Source organism: Acomys minous (assembly GCF_964271855.1).
Source record: "Acomys minous genome assembly, chromosome: 12".
In the NCBI taxonomy this organism is placed as follows: domain Eukaryota; kingdom Metazoa; phylum Chordata; class Mammalia; order Rodentia; family Muridae; genus Acomys; species Acomys minous.
The window spans coordinates 92,797,110-92,815,332 of NC_140493.1; the positions used below are offsets into that span (position 1 = coordinate 92,797,110).

Below are 18,223 nucleotides of genomic sequence, written 5' to 3' on the forward strand. Positions count from 1 at the left end.
ACTTGAACTCACATCAGTCCACCAGCCTCTGCCTCTGGAGCGCTGGGATTAAAGGCAAGTTCTGAACTCCTCTCAGTCTCCTGCCACCCTGTGTGTTATTCAGTTTTCCTTCACTGTGACAAGGGAGTAAGGGCTCATTTTCCTCATGGCCTTAGAGGTTTCCATCCCGTGAAGACTGTCTCCATTGCTCCTAGGAAACATCAATGTGGAGAGACATGAAAAGCTGCTCCTCCTTAATGGTGTGCAACCAGTGAGCAGAGAGAAAGGGCCAGGGACAAGACCCTCAAACGAATGTTCCCATTGGCTTACTTCCTCTAGTCAGACCCCACCTCTCTCAACAGTTGAGGAAGAACCATCAGTGGGTTGTTGGCACTCTCCTGATCGCATCTCTTCTCTATACTGCCACCTAGTGGGGACCAAGCTTTAACACACGAGCCCTTTGGGGAGACACTTCGTGTTCAAACTGTGCCACCCTATTTTCAGTCACTGCTTCAACCTTTAGCCACAGCCGCTTGCTCTCCTTGTTTTGGCCTCTCTCTTTTGCTGTCCCCACAGACTTCCAAAGCCACACCCCCTTTGTGAACTCTCCTTCCCTGGTGACCTGCACAGTATGATAGTCTAGGGACCAGGGCCATGGACAGATGAGACCTATAAGGGACTTTGGCTTTACAAAAGCCAAATGGGTCGCATTCAAAACTCTGCGGGAGTCTCTCACCCCCTGTGACCTCACTGGACTGTGTTCTTCTAGCCCCTTTTAGTTCATGACATGCCCGGGTACTTAGACACATACAGAGGATTTTTCATAACAAGAATCCATTTCTGTGTTTTTAAACAAATGAACGAGACCCCGTGGTCTCCTATGCCAGGAGATCTCACAGAAGGCTGAGACCCTGTACACCACGGGCGACTTTGGGTTTGCCTTGGTGTTCCGTCATCGAGGCTACAAACTGAGACCCGACCAGCCGGGAATTTGAAATTTGAAGTTGGAATTCAGAAAGCCCAGGAGGCTATCAACACTATCAACAACTCGGTGGGGGAGTGAGCGAGCAATGGGGCTGCGCTTCCCTTATCCAGGAAGAGGTGGGAAGGTCTGAGGTCAGAGTGCAAGCAGCTACCTCTGGGGAGTCTTACTTGGACTTGGCTGTTGTTCGTGCCACTGGGTTAAATTCTGTCGATGGAGTGACCTTCTAGCCGTGCTAGCTGGGCTGCTTTGAAGCGCCAGAGCGGGGTCCAGTCTCCAGGGCATCTAGAGAGAAAGCAAAGGGGTCGTGTTCTTTTGTTTCACTTTGCTTGGTATTGTTTTTGAGACAGGGTCTCGTGTAGCCCAGGCTAACCTCAAATTCATAATGTAGCCGAAGCTAAGCCTTGAACTCAAGCTAAGTCTTGATCCTTCTGCCTCAGCCTTTTGAGTACTAGGATTACACGTGGGAGCCACTGTGACAAGGTGTTTTTGTTTGAAAGTGACAGTCTTGCTGTGTAGCTCAGACTGGCCTCAAACTCCTGGCTCAAGTGATCTTTCTGTTGCAGCCTACTGGGTAGGTCGGAACCGCTGCCATGTTCCACCATTCCTGGCTCTGGTCTCCCAGAAGGGTGCTGAAAGGAAGACGTGGAGAAGCCAGTGTGAGGTGGGAAAGAGGGATGTGCTATTGGAGCAGATCTGCAACTGAGGGATGTTACAAGTCAAAATGGAGTCACTCATGCTAACTTACATATTACTACTGAGCTGAAACCATGGTGTACAGTTGGCCAGAGAAAAAGGGCATTACAGAGATAACTGCCATGTTTCATAAGTGGGCCAGTTTTTAAATTTTTATTTATTTATGTATTCATTTTACATCCCAACTGTAGCCACCTCCCTCCTCTCCTCCTGTTCCCACCCTCCCTCCTAAATGGGCCAGTTTTATTTTTTATTTTTTATTTTGTTTTGGTTTTGTTTGTTTGTTTGTTTGTTTGTTTGAGACAGGGACAGAGCCCTGCCTGTCCTGTACTCTCTTTGTAGACCAGGCTGGGCTGGAACTCACAGAGATCCTCCTGCCTCTGCCTCCCAAGTGCTGGGATTAAAGGCGTGAGCCACCACCACCTGGTGGTGTTTTGTTTATTTGTCTTGTTTTAAAGGTTTTTCGAGACAAGTTTTTTCTGTGTAACAGTCCTGGCTGTCCTGGAATCACTTTTGTAGACCAAGCTGGCCTTGAACTCAGCGATCCACCTGCCTCTGCCTCCGGAGTGCTGGGATTAAATGTGTGCACTACCCCGCCCGGCCTCAAATGGGCCAGTTTTAATTGGCAAGATAATAAAGTCTCTCTCTATCTCAGTCCTTATAGGAAAAAGCTAACAGGAAGTAACCTGATTTTAGCCAATCTTATTTTTCTATTATTATGTTTCTGTATCTCAGCCTTATAAAGAGAGTAATTTGGAAATGGCTGTCCTCCTCTGTTCCCTTCCATCTTCCTCCATCCTCTTCCTTCTTCCTCCTGTATCTTCCTAAATCCCCCTTCATCTTCCTCCATCCTCCTTCATCTTCCTCCTCCTTCATCTTCCTCCATTCTTTTCTATCCTCTATCTTCTTCCATATTCTCTCTCTCTCTCTCTCCCCTTGCTTATCTGTGTTTTTTAAAAGATTTATTTATCTATTTATTATGTATACAGTGCTTTGCCTGCATGTACACCCGCACACCAGAAGAGGGTAATAGATGGCTGTGAGCCACCATGTGGTTGCTGGGAATTGAACTCAGGACCTCTGGAAGAGCGGACAGTGCTCCTAACCTCTGAGCCATCTCTCCAGCCCCTATCTGTGTTTTCTTGAACTGCTTTCTAGATATATACTCACTTTGTTCAGTTTACTGGAATTAATTATTCTATTTGTTCTATTTTATTCAATGAGGACCTGGCCAGTTTTGTTTTTGTTTTTGTTTTTTGAGACAGGGTTTCTCTATGTAGCCCTGGCTGTCTCCTGGACTCACTTTGTAGACCAGACTGGCCTTGAACTCACAGAGATCCACCTGCCTCTGCCTCCCGAGTGCTGGGATTAAAGGGATGCGCCACCACGGATTGGCTGCTAATTAAGACCTTTAAGCTAAGTTTTCATTTTCCCTTTGATGCTGAGAGTAAGTGGGGTTTTTTTTTATATATATATTTGTGTATGTATGTGCGTCTATGTGATTGTATGCACGTGGCTCAGGGGTGCACAGAAGGGGCAGGAGGTGCGTGAAGGCCAATGGAGTCCCAAAAGTGGTGCTGGGCATCCACCTCTAGCACTCTGCCTATTCCTTTGAGACTGTCTTTTCCTAAACCTGGGGCCTACTTTCCTACTTTTCTTGGCTAAGTGTTCTCTCTCTCTTCTCCTAAACCTGTTGGCTAAGTGTTCTCTTTCTGTCTTCTCTCTCTCTCTCTCTCTCTCTCTCTCTGTGTGTGTGTGTGTGTGTGTGTGTGTGTGTGTGTGTAAGTGTACATGAGTGCACATAAAAGCATGCACATATATGTATTTCATAGCTCCTATGCTCCTTGTGTATCTTCAAAGCCAGCAGCATAGGTCCACATAGATATAGTTTCCCCTCTGCTGCTGGGTCTTGCCCATGCTAAGCAAGCCCTGTATGACTGAACTACACCCCCAGTCCCCAACTTTTTCCACTTCAGACATCATAAACATTTTTTTCATACCTACTAATTGCCACTGTTAGGTCGCCCCTAATACGTTATTTCTAAAATAAACATTTTAACTGATGTTCTTGTTACCGTATCTTGAGGGAAATTCTAGAAGGAAAATTGTTAGGACCAAAGGGACCTCCTTGTTAGCTGTCGACCCCGGAAGGACACTGATGATGCTCTCAGGCTGAGGGCACAGGTGGGCGGGTATGATGCCACCTTGTCAACCTGGACAGTTTCCACTTGGAACCCTGAATCCTTGGAACCGGAGCCCCAGTGTTTGCCTTTTCCACAGTAACATCTGATTTCTATGTCATGGCTGCTTCCGCTGCTTTTCCACAGTGACATCCCAGATGCAAAATCCAGAGCCCTTGACAATATTGGCAGAGTGTTTGCCAGAGTTGGGAAATTCCAGCAAGCCATTGACACGTGAGTAAAAAGATTGTCCCTTCTGCACCCCAGAACTTGGACTTCCCTCCTAAACACACTGGGATTCCAGTCTGGGGACATAAAGCCAGACAAAGAGGCATTTATTAATAAATGAACTGATCTTAGAACTGAGTATGGCGGTTCATGCCAATAATCCTACTTACTCTGAGGAGGCTGAGGAGGAGAATTGCCAAAAGTTCTGGGCCAGATAGAGTTACATAGCAAAAAATCTTATCTCAGAAGGAGGAGGAGGAGGAGGAGGGAAGGGAGGGAGGGAGGGACAGAGGGAAGGAGGAAAGAAAAGAAAGGGGGGGGGGGGAAAGCCCAAACAATCTAGACTCTTGGTTCTGTTGGGTGACAATTGATGCCCTATTCTTTGGCACTGGGGATCAAACTCAAGGCTTGGCAAATGCGACACCAGTGCTCAACCACTATGTTAGGACCTGTCAACCCCAACAAGTCCTTTTTTTCCCAACCACTGAGCCACCTCCCTGAACTGATCAGCCACTTTAAATTAACTCAGGCATATAGGTGTTTTGCTTGCATGCTTGTCTGTGCACATGTGCCTGGTGCCCAGGAAGGCCAGAAGAGGTCATCGGATCCCCTGGGACCAGGGATAGATGTTAGCTGACATGTGGGTCCTGGGAATTGAACCTGGGTCCTCTGGAAGAGCAGCCAGGGCTCTTAACCTCTGAGCCATCTCTCCAGGCCCTGACTAACCACTTGAAAGCTTTGGGTTTTCTCATTTAAATAAGTCAGTGGAAGAGAACCAGCATTTATTCCCAAGCACTCAGAAGCACCCAGAGTTCTCCTCAGGCATGAGAATTACTTGGCCACGGGCCGATGACCTAGCTCAGAAGGTAAAAGGGGCCTCCCACCAAGCTTAACAACTTGGGTTTGAGCCAGGCGGTGGCGGCGCATGCCTTTAATCCCAGCACTCGGGAGGCAGAGGCTGGCAGATCGTTGTGAGTTCAAGGCCAGCCTAGTCTACAAAGTGAGTCCAGGACAGCCAAGGCTACACAGAGAAACCCTGTCTCGAAAAAACAAAAACAAAACAAAACAACCAAAAACAAAAAAAAACCAAACAACTCGGGTTTGATCCCTGGACCCCACATGATGGAAGGAAAGAACCAGCTTTTGCAAATTGTCCTCTTGGCTCCACATCAAGCCATGGCACCTACACACACACACACACACACACACACACACACACACACACACACGTAACAAAAATAAATAAAATTTAAAATTAAAAAATAATTACTTGGTCTTGCCCCAGGAAATTTCTAATTCTAAGGTGAAGGCCAGGATTCAAGAACTCACTTTTGAAAAAAAATGGCTCACCTTTATTTTCTGTGCATTGGTGTTTTGCCTGCATGTATGTCTATGTGAGAGTGTCAGTTCTTGGAGTCAGGGACAGTTGTGAGCCGCCATGTGGTTACTGGGATTTGAACCTGGGTCCTGTGGAAGAGCAGTCAGTGCCCTTAACCACTGAGCCATCTCTCCAGTCCCTCAAGAACTCACTTTGAAAAAAGGGTTTGTTAATTATTAGTAGTGTGTGTGTGTGTGTGTGTGTGTGTGTGCTGTATGCACGGTGTGAGAATGCGTGGCAGACAGGAGTGTCCTGCTAAGTACATGTGGTGGTCAGAGGAGACCTTTGTGGAGTCAGATTCCTCTTTCCATATTTACACTAGTTCTAGGATCAGGCTCAGCTCACCAGGCTTGTGTGGCAAGTTCCTTCGCATGGAGCCATCTCACCAGCTGGGAACTCATTTCTAGGTGACTTAGTCTTAGAACTGGTAGACCAGGCAACCTTTGTGGCATCCTTAGAGGCCCTTCCGTGACTCCGTGTGACTGGTCGGTTATCTGCTCAGTGAGGTAGGTGGACACGGCCCTAGGGAGCCTCAGAGGCAGCCCAGACCCAGAGAGCCAGCTCCTTGGGTGCAGTCAATCCCTTCTGGAGAGGCGGTGCCCTTTAGGCGTCTGACGCTTGTTCACCAAGCATCCTTCCAGATGACATGATTTGGTGTGTAAGTGCGGAAAGAGGAGTATGAGAGCCTACCCACCCTCTGTGTCATCTTGTAATAAAGTGTGTCACAAGAAATACATGCTTCCCAGCACTCGCCACAGGCAGGTGGGTCTCCATGAGTTCGAGGTCAGCCTGATCTACAAAGGGAGTCCAGGACAGCCAAGGCTACACAGAGAAACCCCGTCTCAAACAAAACAAAACAAAACAAAACCATGCTTATTGTTTCCTAATTTGGAAAAGAAAAGTAGAAGGGAAAAGTTAGAACCACCACCCAAATATTTATCTTTGTTTAACTATTTTATTTGTTTAATTAACGAATTACTTTTGGTGATCGAAGTCTTAGATAGCAGGCCAGGTGTGGTGGCGCACGACTTTAATCCGAGCACTTGGGAGGCAGAGATAGGTGGATCTCTGTGAGTTTGAGGCCAGCCTGGTCTACAAAGCGAGTCTAGGACAGCCAAGGCTACACAGAGAAACCCTGTCCAAAAAAAAAAAAAAAAAAAAAAAAAAAAAAAAAAAAAACTCAGGTAGCCCAAGCTGGCCTCAAATTCTCTACGTAGTGAAGGATGACCTTGAACTTTTGACCCTCTTGCTTCGATTATCAGTTGTGTGTCACTACTTCCTGTTCTCTGTGGTTTGAGGCTGTGCACAGGGCTTCTGCCTGCTAGATGAGCAGTCTTCCAAACATGCCACGTTTTTGAGACAGACTGTCTCTCTGCAACCCATGCTGGTCTTGAACTCACCTGGTAGCTGAGGTAGCCTCAAGTACTGCGATTATAGGGGTGAGCTACCACACGACTAGTATTTCTTTTTTTTGTTCTGTTTTGTTTTTGTTTGTTTTTGGTTTTTTGAGACAGGGTTTCTCGGTGTAGCCCCAGCTGTCCTGGACTCGCTTTGTAGACCAGGCTGGCCTTGAACTCACAGCGATCCGCCTGCCTCTGCCTCCCGAGTGCTGGGACTAAAGACGTGTGCCACCATGCCCGGCTGCTTTGGTTGTTTTCTTACCGTTTGGGTTTTGGGTTTTGTGGTGCTGGGATTAGTCTAAGGTCTCATGCATGCCGAGCAATACCCCCAGCCCTCAGGTGCTTTTTTAAAACATTCTTTTCAGTGGTCATGCCGAATTTGATTCCGTAGAGATTACCAAAATAGCTTTGGCAGCTCGGAAATATGTTAGGACTGACGAATTCCACTCAGGACCAAATTGGAAGAACGAGTTTCATTCTGCACCCACGGGAAGCCAGGGTCGGCTGCGGCTGACCCGGCTCTTCTTTTCCCCAGGTGGGAGGAGAAGATCCCTCTAGCCAAAACCACCCTGGAGAAGACCTGGCTCTTCCATGAAATTGGCCGCTGCTACTTGGAGCTGGACCAGGCATGGCAGGCCCAGAGTTACGGTGAAAAGTCTCAACAGTATGCCGAAGAGGAAGGGGACCTCGAGTGGCAGCTGAATGCCAGCGTCCTGGTGGCACAGGCCCAAGGTATGGGCTCAGAGATCCCATCCTACCTTTTGTTCTCCTAGAGTTAGGCCTGAGGATCAGAGTCCCAAGGGCGGAGCCTATTATCTCTGCGTTTCCATTCTTTTGTTTGTTTGTTTTTTCAAGACAGGGTTTCTCTGTGTTAGCCTTGGCTGTCTTGGACTCACTTTGTAGGCCAGGCTGGCCTCGAACTCACAGAGATCCGCCTGCCTCTGCCTCCCGAGTGCTGGGATTAAAGGCGTGCGCCACTGTGCCTTGCTTGCATTTCCATTCTTTTTTTAATTTTTAAAAATTTTTATTTACTTATACAGTATTCTTATATACCTGTATGCCTGCAGGTGAGAAGAGGGCGTCAGATCACATTATAGATGGTTGTGAGCCACCATGTGGTTGCTGGGAATTGAACTCAGGACCTTTGGAAGAATAGACAGTGCTCTTAACCCCTGAGCCATCTCTCCAGCCCCCTGCATTTCCATTCTTACCTCAGTTTTGAGAACAAGGACAAGCCGCTCCAATTTTTGTTTTTTTGTTTGTTTGCTTCTCTATTTGCTTGCTTTTTGTTTTTTAGGTGGTTTTTTTTTTTTTTTGGTTGTTTTTTGTTGTTGCTGTTATATTTGTTTTTCTGTTTTTGTTTTTGTTTTTGTTTTCCTAGACAGGGTTTCTCTGTGTAGCCTTGGCTGTTCTGGAACTCACTCTGTAGACCAGGCTGGCCTGGAACTCACAGAGATCTGCCTACCTCGTCCTCCCAAGTGCTGGGATTAAAGGTATGTCCTACCACCACCCAGCCCTTTGTTTTGCTTTTTGTTATTTGTTTTTTGTTTGTTTGTTTGTTTGTTGTTGTTGTTTTTTCCATACAGGGTTTCTCTATGTAGCCTTGGCAGGTTCTGGACTCACTTTGTAGACCAGGCTGGTCTTGAACTTGAACTTACAGTGAGCTGCCTGCCTCTGCCTCCCTGAGTGCTGGGATCCCTGGCCTCGTCCAAGTCTAAACATGCTGCCCTAACTGTTTTGAGTTTAGATTGCAGCTACCCTGTTGTATTTAGAAGACGCTGTTTTCTTGAAGTTATCTATCTGGCTCTCACAATCTTTGTGTTCCGTCCTCTGAGGAGATCCCTGAGACCTGGGAGGACATAGACATCCCCTTTAGGATGGGCACTCTGTAGCGGGTAGTTCTCTGTGCGTTGACTAGCTGTGGGTCTCTCTGCTAACTAATTTGCTGCAAGAGGAAGTGTCTCTGCTGAAAGTTGCAAGACGTGCTGAATCATGAGGAGTCAGTGGCATGCTATGTTCATTTAGCAGAACGACAGCAGTGGGGTCTCTCCTAGGGTCTTACAACCTGCCTGGCCACAGATTCCTGGCCCCATTAATGATAGATTCCATCTTGTAGATTGGGACCTTAACTACCCACCCCATCCCCCTCCCCCCACCAAAAAAAAAAGGTTGGTTATTTCCAAAACTTTGCTGCCGCTATTGTAGCAGCAGGTATATCTTTCTGGGCCAGTGGTTACTGTTGCTTTTGTTGTCCTACTGGCAGTGTGCATCTCTGCTGAGCCGTCTCTCCACACACCAAATAAACAGAGCTCCTCCTCTTCTTCTTCTTCTTCTTCTTCTTCTTCTTCTTCTTCTTTCTTTTTCTTCTTGTTCTTCTTGTTCTTGTTCTTGTTCTTCTTCTTCTCCTTCTCCTCCTCCTCCTCCTCCTCCTCCTCCTCCTCCTCCTCCTCCTCCTTCTTTTAGGTTTTTCGAGACAGGGCTTCTTTGTGTAACAGCCCTGGCTATCCTGGACTTGTGTTTGTAGACTAGGCTGTCCTCCAACTCACAGAGATTCATCTGCCTCTGCCTCCGGAGTGCTGGGATTTCAGACATGCACTACTGCTCCTGGTTGGTTTGCCCTTTTTTATATCCTGGCTTGGTGGGGGGGCGGCGGAGTACACCTAGTGGCAGGCAGTATGCTAACACTTCCTCTCAGCATCTCTCTATTTCAGTTCAGTTGTCTGATGAATGAACTCCTTGGATCTACCTGTATCTGCCTTCCAGTGTTGGAGCTACAGGCATATATAGCCTGGCTTTTACATGGGCACTGAGGATTTGAACTTAGGTTTTCATATTGCACAGCAAGTGCCTTTACTCACTAAGCAAGCGCTGTCTCTCTCTCTCTCTCTCTCTCTCTTTCTCTCTCTCTCTCTCTCTCTCTCCCTCCCCCCTCCCTCCCTCCCTCTCTATTTCTCCCTCTCTCCCTCTTTAATGTGTATTGGTATTTTGCCTGCATGTCTGTGTGAGGGTGTCAGATCTTGGAGTTACAGACAATTGAGAGCTGCCATGTGATTGCTGGGAATTGAACCTAGGTCTTCTGGAAGAACAGTCAGTGCCCTTAACCTCTGAGCCTTCTCTCCAGCCCCTCCACTAAGTCATCTCTTTATCTCCCCCATTTTGTTTTGTTTGTATTTAAGAAAAAATACCACCACCCTCAGTTTATGCAGTGCTGGGGGGGGGGGTCCTTCATAGATGATAGCTCTACCAATTGCGCCATGTGCCCAGCCCTACCCTACGCAGTGTCTTCAGAAAACTTTAAAACTACCTAAAAAGTGTGGATTGCCTCTCCAGAACCATTTCCAGATGGGGTTACACTCCCCACCCTGGAGATACATGTCTGTCCTGTGTACTCTTTCTATCCTCTGGGACCTGTGAGGGGCCAGGGAGCTACAGTTTGGGCCCCTGTATCCTGGTCCTTAGTTCTGTACTGACTAGGAACATGGGGCTGATTGCAGCAGACGCAGACTTCTAATGGGTCCTGGGAGGCTTTGTCAAGCTGTACAAAGTGTCTCAGTTTGCCCTCTGCCCTTTTCCCCCTGCTCTCCAGTGAAGCTGAGGGACTTTGAGTCAGCTGTGAATAACTTTGAGAAGGCCCTGGAGCGAGCCAAGCTGGTCCACAACAACGAGGCACAGCAGGCCATCATCAGTGTGAGCCTTTGTCACCTGCTGGGCTCGGGGGTGGGGGGGTGTGCGTTGTGGGTGGGTGGCTGGGGCGCTCAACTCCCTTTGGCCTTCCCCCGCTGCTTATCACCCACCTGCCACAGCACACATGCTGGCAGGGCACTGGCTGCTGTGACCTTTGCCACCACTGGTCATCTGTACAGCAGTTTGATCAAATGGTTCTTTTGTTTGTTTGAAACAGGGTTTCTCTTTGTCGCCTTGGCTGTCCTGGACTCACTTTGTAGACCAGGCTGGCCTCGAACTCACAGCGATCCGCCTGCCTCTGCCTCCCGAGTGCTGGGATTAAAGGCATGCGCCACCACCGCCTGGCAAGCACAAGTATTTTCCGAGCCCAATTAGTGTGCAGCGGCTGAGTCCGTGCACAGCTGGCTGTGGGTCCTGGCCCACAAGAAGCTTGATGAAATTCAGAGTGAGAGGCCCCCGATCTCCCAAGAGGCAGGGCTCAAGGCTAGCCCAGAGGCAGGGCTGAGGTTACCCTGAAGGCTGGGCTGTCGTTTCACTTGTTGATCCGCGGTGGCTCCTTGTGGGACCAGGTCTGAGACACCGCCACCCCCTCACCCCTCCTGCACAGCCATCTCCAGACATGGAAGCTACCAGGGCAGAACCTAGAACCATGTCATGAAAGAGGAGCTGTGGGGGCTGGAGAGGTGGCTCAGCGGTTAAGAGCACTGGCTGCTCTTCCAGAGGTCCTGAGTTCAATTCCCAGCAACCACATGGTGGCTCACAACCATCTATAATGAGATCTAATGCCCTCTTCTGGCCTGCAGGCTTATATGTATATGTAATAAATAAATCTTAAAAAAAAAAAAAAAAGAGAGAGAGAGAGAGAGGCACTGTGCTCACCAATACACACATCCTAAGGCTGCAGATGCTGTGCCCAGTGCCAGCCTCTGAGACTATTATGACAAAGATGGAACCTCTTCAAGGTCTGACAGAAAGCAGGGTGTCAGGGACACTTGCAATCCCATCTGGGGCAGCTTGTGAGCTGCAGGATGACCATGATTTTGAGAGCAGCTTGGACTACATAGTGAGACCCTGTTTCAGAGCAAACCAACCAGCCTGGGCTGGTGGGGGCATGCTTGTAATCACAGCACTTGGAAAGTAGAAGCCAGAGGATCGGGAATTTGAGGTCAGCCAGGCATAGACAGTGAGAGACCCTGCATAAAATAAAATAAAAATAAAATCAAATAAAGCTCACCAGCTCCTCTGCCTTCCACAGGCCTTAGATGACGCCAATAAGGGCATCATTGAAGAACTTAAGAAAACTAACTACAGGGAGATCCTCAAGGAAAAGGCGGAGAAACGTGAGTGACGGCATCCCTGTCCCCTCCCTTCCCCCTCAGGTACCCTGCCACACTTGCCAGTCCCTCCCAAGGCCAGGTTGGCACTGCCTTCTGAGTATGGTCACTTGGTTGCCAGCAGCTGTTGACTCCTGCCCTGGGCCAGGATTCGATTCACCTGGGCCTGCCTTTGTCCCCAGCCAGCCCGGCTGCCCTGTGACTCCATTCTGTTCTGTCTTCATTACTTACCAAGCACTTGCCACGGGTCTCAGAAGGACAGAAGCTCTGCTGCAGGAGCCCACAGACCAGCAGGAAGGCAACAGAGTGGCCAGCACTGGGTTCTACAGGCGAAGGCTGCAGCATAGCTGTGTGAACACACAGGCTTAGGGCCTGGGACTCTGGGGAGTCAGGGAGGGAGAACCTCACAGGTCCTGTGAGGAAATGGTCTGCCTCTAGTTCCCAAAGAAGCCCAGCAGGTTTTCCAGGTGAGAGGTGGAGGAGGAGGGAGGGGGACCATTTCCAGCAGGACCGCCGCCAGGGCCACTACTGCTAGTCAGGTGCAGGGTGACATGCTGGCCCCTCTCCTTCTGTCCTTGTACTAGATGTGAGGCTGAGTGAGACAAGTGACCCCCAGGTCATATGCTAAGTGCTCTCCCAGCTGGGCTATCTGGTGTTAACTCATCGGGGACCTTGGCGTTGTTTAGCAGCTCCATTCTTGCTCTCAACCTCCTGGGGGATGGGGGGGGGGTTGGGGGGATGGGGGGGGAAGCAAAGGGGTCTTCGACCCTTCAGGCTCTGCTTGCCCACAGGGAAGGTCTGAGGGAAAGTTCAATTATGGGCAAGGCCAGAAGAGCTGGTTTCAGAAGAGTGGCAGCTAGTCTCCTTTCGGTGCCTTGCTGTCTGCCCAGCGTGGTAGGCATTACTGCCCTCCTCCCAGGAACACTGCCCGAGCCCTTGCTTGTTCCTAAGGAGGCCACTCAGGCAGAGGACTTAGAAATCTACAGTGCTGGCCGGGCGTGGTGGCGCACGCCTTTAGTCCCAGCACTCGGGAGGCAGAGACAGGCGGATCGCTGTGAGTTCGAGGCCAGCCTGGTCTACAAAGTGAGTTCAGCACAGCCAAGGCTACATAGAGAGACCCTGTCTTGAAAAACCAAAAAAGGCAGAGGCAGGTGGATCGCTGTGAGTTCAAGGCCAGCCTGGTCTACAAAGTGAGTCCAGGACAGCCAAGGCTATACAGAGAGACCCTGCCTTGAAAAAGCAAAAAAAAAAAAAAAAAAAAAAAAAAAAAAGCACACACACACACACACAAAGAAAAACCAAAAAGGAGAAAACTGATCATGATGATGATGATGATGATAAAAAGAAAAGAAAGAAATCCACAGTGCTTTTCCAGTCCTGCCATTTAGCTTTTCCAGTCCCAGGCCTCAAACGTGATTCCCTACTGGTTTTGGTGACAAACAGCCTTTGTCTGCCTCCCTCTGTAGGACCCTGACCTCAGCCATGATGCAGCAGGTGGGGTCCAGAAGGACAGAGCCCAGGGTGGATTCCTAGATTAAGCCCCCCAAAAGTCAAGGTTAAGTTCTCTCTAGTCCCCATGACTCCCACAGCAGAGCAGCAAGATGACAGCTCCCACCCCCGCCGCACATGTATGTAGTACGCAAGCGTGGTGCTATACCTATATGTGGAAAACGGAGGCTGACCACTGATTGGAGCCTGTCTGGCTAGTCACATTTGCTGCAGGGCTCACCTGCTTCAAGACCCCACCCCCACCCCAGGGCTGGGATTTACAGGCAGGACCCCACAACCGTCCACGTGTTTTGTTCTGGTTTGTTTGAGGCAGTATCTCATGTATCCAAGGCTGGCCTCAGATTTACTCTGTAGCTGAGAATGGCCATCAACTCTTGACCCGTTAGCCTCTACCTCCCAGAGCCTGGCTTGACAGGCGTGTGCCTCCACCCCTCAGTAATGAGGACTTGTCTGCTGAACCGTCTCCCCAGCACACCAAGCCCCTTTCTAATTCACTGCCTGCCACGTAGTAGGCCATTCCCTCAAAGAGAGGTTGAACCTCTGATTGTAGATCTTATGGAAAAGTTAAAAAAAAAAAAAAAACCACTGGAGTGGACTGGAGAGATGGCTCAGAGAATAAGAGCACTGGCTGCTCATCCAAAGGTCCTGAGTTCAATTCCCAGCAACCACATGGTGGCTCACAACCATCTATAATGAGATTTGGTGCCCTTTTCTGGGGTGCAGGCGTTACATGCAGGCAAAACACTGTATACGTAATAAACACATCTTTTTTATTTTTATTTTTATTTTTTTAATACATCTTTTTTAAAGATTAATTAATTAATTAATTAATTAATTAATTAACTTATTTATTATGTATACAGTGCAGGACAGAAGAGGGCATCAGATCACATTATAGATGGTTGTGAGCCACCACGTGGTTGCTGGAAATTGAACTCAGGATATCTGGGAGAGCAGTGAGTGCTCTTAACCTCTGAGCCAACTCTCCAGCCCCAATAAATAAATCTTAAAAGACAAATGAAACAAAAAAACAGACAAAGATAGCAGAGAGGCAGCCTCCCTTCCTTCGGGACTCCCACATGCTGGGGAAAGATTTTTTTTCAGCCGTTCATGGGGGCACTTCCTTCTCTGGACAGCAGAGGGCAGCATTGTTTATCTTTTTACCTCGGGATGGCCATGAACCTGTTATGCCTCTACTGCTGGCTTCCGCAAGAGCAGCTTCCAGGAAGAAGAGCCTAAAGGGTACCCAGGAGGTGATGGTGACTTTTCTGCAATGATCAGAGGCAAGGGGCAGGGATCATAAGACGGCAGCCCTCCAGCAGCTTCTTTTACCTACAGCCTGCTCGCAGGTCTACAAGAGAACTCAACGTTGACTGCTCCCCAGGGACAAATACAATGGTGGCAGGATGGGGACACTGGAGAGAGAAAAAAACCCGGGTCACTTCTCAACACCTATGCTATTTTTGTTAAGAGAGGAAGGATGCCTTTTGCATCACACTAGGAAAGGTGTGGTTGTGGGAGCAGTGTGGTACGAAATAGCAGGACCCGGTGGCAGTGGCTGCTCATGTGGTATGGACCAGAAACAAGCACATTTAATTATTATTCATACAGCACTCTGTCTGCATGTATGCCTGCCTGCCAGAAGAGGGTACTAGGTCTTATTATAGATGGTTATGAGCCACCATGTGGTTGCTGGGAATTGAACTCAAGACCTTTGGTAAAGCAGCCAGTGCTCTTAACCTCCGAGCCATCTCTCCATTCCCTGTGCCATTTCTTTCTTTTTTCTTTTTCTTTTTCTTTTTCTCTTTCTTTCTTTATTTTTTTTCTTCCGAGACAGGGTTTCTCTGTGTAACCTTGGCTGTCCTGGACTCACTTTGTAGACCAGGCTGGCCTCGAACTCACAGTGATCTGCCCGCCTCTGCCTCCCGAGTGCTGGGATTACGAGTGCTGGGATTAAAGGCGTGCGCCACCACGCCCAGCCCCTGTGCCATTTCTTGTAGGGAAAAAAGTGTGTACTTTTGGATCAGATGATCTGGGGTTCAGTTCTGGCTTTGCGCTTGCTTGGAGGGAGATGGTGCTGTGATACCCTTTGGGTCAGGCTCAGGCTCCTGTGCAATTCCATGATAACCGAGTGGTATGGTACGTGCAGCAGAGCAGGGCTGGCTTCAGGCCCTGAGGAGTGAGTGACCAGCTTTCTCCTTTGGGAAGCCTGTGCTGTCACACCACATGCAGGAGCTCGTGACAGCAGCCGCTCTCGGGGTTTTGCTCTGGGAGGCACAGACCTTCATCATTGCCTTAGACTCTCATCCGGCCCCACTCTGTTCTGTTTCTCAGAGGAGGCCACTTCACTGATGGAGTCGCTGGGGCCAATGCAGAAGGAAAGCAGACGGGCTCAGGACGAACCGGAGAAAGTGGTGAAACAGTGGGAAAGGGACCCAGGGGAGAGTGAGAGAGACACCACGGATGATGAAGGGTCAAAGCAGAGGACGGAGGAAGAAGACAGGAAGAGCTCTTCAGGACTCAGCCGAAAACTTCTGGGAGACAGTAGGGAAACTTACAGCCAGCTCTCAGAAGAGTCCGACCACACATTCTCAGAGAATTTAAGCCTAAAGGATCCAAAGCAAGAGAAGAAAGCAGCAGAAGCAGCACAAGAGAAGGAGGAAGTAAAAGAATGAAACGGGAACGGATGAGCACTGGCTTAGTAGCATTAGGTTCAGGAGAACAGTGTTCCCAGGCGGGATGCTTTTGATAGAAAAAAATAAAATATTTAAAAAAAAAAAAAAAACCAACCCTGAGAGACCGACTCCTCCTAGAGGTCACTCTGTGTGCCCGTTTCCCCATTAAATATAGGTCTTTAACTTTTACAAGTCCTGAGTGAGGTGTTGTGCTCCCTTTCCTCCCCTCGTTTTCAGTGGGGATGAGTGAAAGAAATGAAAGAGGTGAAGCCGGGCAGTGGTGGCGCACGCCTTTAATCCCAGCACTCGGGAGGCAGAGGCAGGACTGATCGCTATGAGTTCGAGGCCAGCCTGGTCTACAAAAGTGAGTCCAGGACAGCCAAGGCTACACAGAGAAACCCTGTCTCGAAAAACCTAAAAAAAAAAAAAGAGAGAGAGAGAGAGAGAAGAGAAAGAAGAAGAAAAAAGAAAAGAAAAAATGAAATGAGAGACAGGTAATCTCCAGAAAGCCCAGAATGCTCTAAGAAAGAGAGGAAAAGCCCGAAAGCCAGGCTGTGGTGGCGCACACCTTTAATCCCAGCACTCGGGAGGCAGAGGCAGGTGGATCACTGCAAGTTCGAGGCCAGCCTGGACTACAAAGCTATTCCAGGACAGCCAAGGCTACACAGAGAAACTCTGTCTCAAAAAACAAAACAAAACACCAGGCAGTGGTAGCGCAGGCCTTTAATCCCAGCACTCAGGAGACAGACGCAGGTGGCCTGGGTGTGAGTTCGAGGCCAGCCTGGTCTACCAAGTGAGTCCAGGACAGCCAAGGCTAACACAGAGAGACCCTGTCTCGAAAAACAAAAAAAGAAAAAGAAAGAAAGCCCCGAAAACAAAGGTAGTTTTGTTTGCTTCTTGGCCACTGACTTACTTTCCTCAGGATGTACTATGTGGAGGGTACAAAGCCCCAGGCTAGGGTGAGGGTATACAGAAACCGACTTCCTTTTTGTTCTTTTGGCATAGGGTTTCCTTATGCAGCTCTGGCTGTCCTGGAACTCCCTCAATGAACCAGGCTGGCCTCAAACTCAAGAGATGGACTGCCTCTGCCTCCCAAAGTACTGGAATTAAAGGTGTGCACCACCACCACTGCTTGGCGAATTTGTGAATTAATTAATTAATAACTAATTAATTATGGTTTTTTGAGATAGGGTTTCTCTATGTAGCTCTGGCTGTCCTGGAACTTGCTCTGTAGAACAGGCTGTCCTAGAACTCATAGAGATCTGTCTGTGCCACCACCACCCAGAGAACTTGTGATTGTTTTGTTTGTTTGTGTTTTTGGTTTTTTGTTTTTTCTTTTTCTTTCTTTTTTTTCTTTTTCTTTTCTTTTCTTTTTCTTTTCTTTTCTTTTTTTTTTTTTTTGAGACAGGTTTTCTCTGTGTAGCACTGACCTCAAACTCACAGTGATTGGCCTGCCTCTGCTTCCTGAGTGCTGGGATTAAAGGCATGCGCCACCACGCCCGGCCCCAAATCATGTCTTCTTAAAATTACGTTTTAATCAAAAATTTTCTGTGCATCTGTGTGTGTGGATTTACACATAGCATGCCTGTGGCAGTTAGAGGACAACCTGAGGGAGTTGGCTCTTTTTCACCATTCAGGGCCTTGAAATTCAACTCAGGTCAACATACTTGGCCGTGTTAACAGAGTTATCTGCACTGTGTGTGTGTGTGTGTGTGTGTGTGTGTGTGTGTGTGTGTGTATGTATAATTTTTTTTTTTAATTTTTTTCCAGACAGGGTTGTGTAGCCTTGGCTGTCCCGGCCTCGGTTTGTTAGACCAGGCTGGCCTCGGACTCACAGAGATCTGCCTGCCTCTGCCTACCTGAGTGCTGGCTTTCAGTGTTAATTTTTGCAGGATGTGGTGACACATGCCTTTAATCTCAGCACTTGAGAGACAGAGGCAGGCGAATCTCTGTGAGTTCGAGGCCAGCCTGGTCTACAAAGCCAGTCCAGGACAGCCAGGGATTTTACACAGAGAAACCCTGTCTCTAAAAAATAAAAAATCTTTCATCCCAGCACTTGGGAGACAGGCAGGCAGATCTCTGTACCAGGCCAGCCTGGTCTACATAGTGAGTCCCTGTCTCAGAGGCTGGGGGTGGGGAGGCAGTTAATCTGTAACTTTCAAGTCACAAAGAGGTGGC

The 18,223-nt window shown here is 48.5% G+C and overlaps 1 protein-coding gene across 1 annotated transcript in view; it reads left to right on the forward strand.

Moving 5' to 3' along the window:
• The window catches only part of ODAD4 (outer dynein arm docking complex subunit 4), a 29,832-nt gene extending 13,539 nt beyond the window's left edge, over positions 1–16,293 (forward strand). Inside the window, exons 8-12 of the mRNA XM_084748808.1 lie at positions 3,985–4,071; positions 7,379–7,575; positions 10,430–10,530; positions 11,783–11,867; positions 15,705–16,293. Of these exons, the coding sequence (XP_084604934.1) occupies positions 3,985–4,071; positions 7,379–7,575; positions 10,430–10,530; positions 11,783–11,867; positions 15,705–16,045 (811 nt within the window). The 3' untranslated portion in view covers positions 16,046–16,293. The remainder of the gene's footprint in view (positions 1–3,984; positions 4,072–7,378; positions 7,576–10,429; positions 10,531–11,782; positions 11,868–15,704) is intronic.
• Positions 16,294–18,223: the final 1,930 nt, after the last annotated feature.